The following is a 2,010-nucleotide window of genomic DNA, read 5'->3' as shown; positions in this document are numbered from 1 at the left end:
ACACTCAGGAGTTTTAATGAGCAGCAACTTTCTTTACATATTTGTAGATTTTACATTGCTTGACAACATGTCAAATGAGGTTTGGAATGAGACTCTGTGAAAGAAAGAACTTGGTAAACTATTAAGAGTGATAAAAATGTCAGAGGTGATGTTCCTGTGTCTGATCACAAGACTTTCAAAATTAAGGAAATAGAAATGGTGCTGGGAGGACAACAACAGGCAGGGGTGGCCTCTGTGCCTGGGTCTGACTTGCTCTTTGACTCTCCCTCAGCTCCTGAACGCCCACCTGCCGAGATGTCCTGCCAGCAGAGCCAGCAGCAGTGCCAGCCCCCTCCCAAGTGCACCCCCAAGTGCCCTGCCCCGTGCTGTTCCCCAAAGTGTCCCCCTAAGTGCCCTCCTGTCTCTTCCTGCTGCAGCGTCAGCTCTGGGGGCTTCTGTGGCTCCAGCTCTGGGGGCTGCTGTGGCTCCAGCTCTGGGGGTGGCGGCTGCTGCAGCTCTGGGGGTGGCGGCTGCTGCCTGAGCCACCACAGGCGCCGCCGCAGGTCCCACTGCCACAAACCCCAGAGCTCTGGCTGCTGCAGCCAGCCCTCGGGGGGCTCCAGCTGCTGTGGAGGGGGGAGCGGCCAGCACTCTGGAGGCTGCTGCTGATGTGGACTTTGGCCAAGAACAGCAGAATTTGAGGCGTGAAAGGGGCGACTTCATCTTCCCTGGGCCTGGCTGTGTATCGGAGACATCTTAGTGAAGACCTCAAACTCTGTCCTGGAACTCAGAAATCTGTGTCCCCTCTCAAATGCTCGTCTTCTGACCTCTGGCCCCATCTCTGCGGTTGCCCTCAGAACACCAAATAGTAGTTCTTGTGCCACTCCCCTGCGTTCCTTGGGAGTTCCCTTCATGAATGAATCAATAAAACATAAACTGCTCACCATCTTGTTCCTCACTGCGTTTCTGTTGCTAGTAAACGTGCCCAAAAGGATGAGCATGTCTGGTCTCAGCTCTGTCCCCCGCTTGGCATCCCAGCCCTGAAGCAGCATCGCTTGCTTTCAAGGCTCCTAGAGTCCTTGTGAACAACGACGCCTTCAACTCCTGCCCCTCACTAGAGCTAAGACCTGTCTCTCAGGGTATCAGCCAGGGGCAAGTCAGGACAGAAATTATAGTTACTTCCACAGACAGAAGTTTATGTAAAGAATTGCTGACTTGGCATCGGAGAACTGAAAAGACCAGTGGGGACAAAAGTGTTCGTGGAGGCAGCAGCTTTAACTACTGCCACCCCATCGATGGGAGGGAAAGGGGCTCACTCACACTCGAATTACCAAAAGGTAGAAACTTACAGGAGGGCTCCCATGAATTGAAATGCAGGCGTCTAAGACAGGGGTGCTTCTCAGGGGCACAGGGCCCCACCCCCAGCTTAGAGAAGGGGTCTTGTGTGGCTGGGAACCAGGCTTCGGGGGAGGGGGCACCGGCTGGTGCTGCTCCTGGGGTCTCTAGGAAGGCCCAACAAGGCAGGTTCTGTGAGAGTGGGAAAACCCACACACTGGAACCAGCTGTTGTTACTGGAACAGATTGCTCCTGCTGGGATGAGAGAAGTAAGGTCGGGTGACTTGGAGAAATCTAAGGAGCGTGGCTTCCTCCCTCTGCCGTCTCCAAAGCTTCTGCAGCTCCCCCTGCTAGCAGGGCGTCAGGGAGCCCGCTGGCAAAGCGGGTATGGAGTCTGCAGTCCCAGCCCTGACATCCCAAGGCCAGCTATGGGAGGGAGGGTCCCAAGTTGAGCAACACGACCTAGTAGACCTAATGCGCAGCACAGTGAGGCAGGCAGGGAGACAGACAATATCCTACTCGTCACCCTCCTTCTTCCCTGAAAGTCCCTAGTTATATACATATAACTAGTTGGCAGTTTCTGATTGGTTGGTCTTAAGTGTCATTTTTCTTTAATATAGGCATTTACAAGAGGTCGCCCAAATTACAGTTCCCTTATGTTTGGAAACCCAGCAAGGTTAAGGTCACTCTTGAGGC

At 53.8% G+C, this 2,010-nt stretch overlaps 1 protein-coding gene across 1 annotated transcript; it reads left to right on the top strand.

Annotated features, from left to right (window-relative positions):
• Positions 1-277: 277 nt before the first annotated feature.
• LOC105821849 (late cornified envelope protein 1C-like) lies at positions 278-670 on the top strand. Its single transcript, XM_012658649.1, has one exon. The coding sequence runs from the start codon at positions 295-297 to the stop codon at positions 646-648; it is 354 nt and encodes a 117-aa protein (XP_012514103.1). The 5' UTR covers positions 278-294; the 3' UTR covers positions 649-670.
• Positions 671-2,010: the final 1,340 nt, after the last annotated feature.

The sequence above is a fragment of the Propithecus coquereli genome, unplaced genomic scaffold, assembly GCF_000956105.1.
Source record: "Propithecus coquereli isolate 6110/MARCELLA unplaced genomic scaffold, Pcoq_1.0 Scaffold59, whole genome shotgun sequence".
Classification (NCBI taxonomy): Eukaryota; Metazoa; Chordata; class Mammalia; order Primates; family Indriidae; genus Propithecus; species Propithecus coquereli.
This window is presented reverse-complemented; position numbering and strand designations above follow the sequence as displayed.

What these genes read in the sequence shown, in the direction of transcription:
- LOC105821849 (XM_012658649.1), top strand. Translation starts at nt 295, where the DNA reads ATGTCCTGCCAGCAGAGCCAGCAGCAGTGCCAGCCCCCTCCCAAGTGC.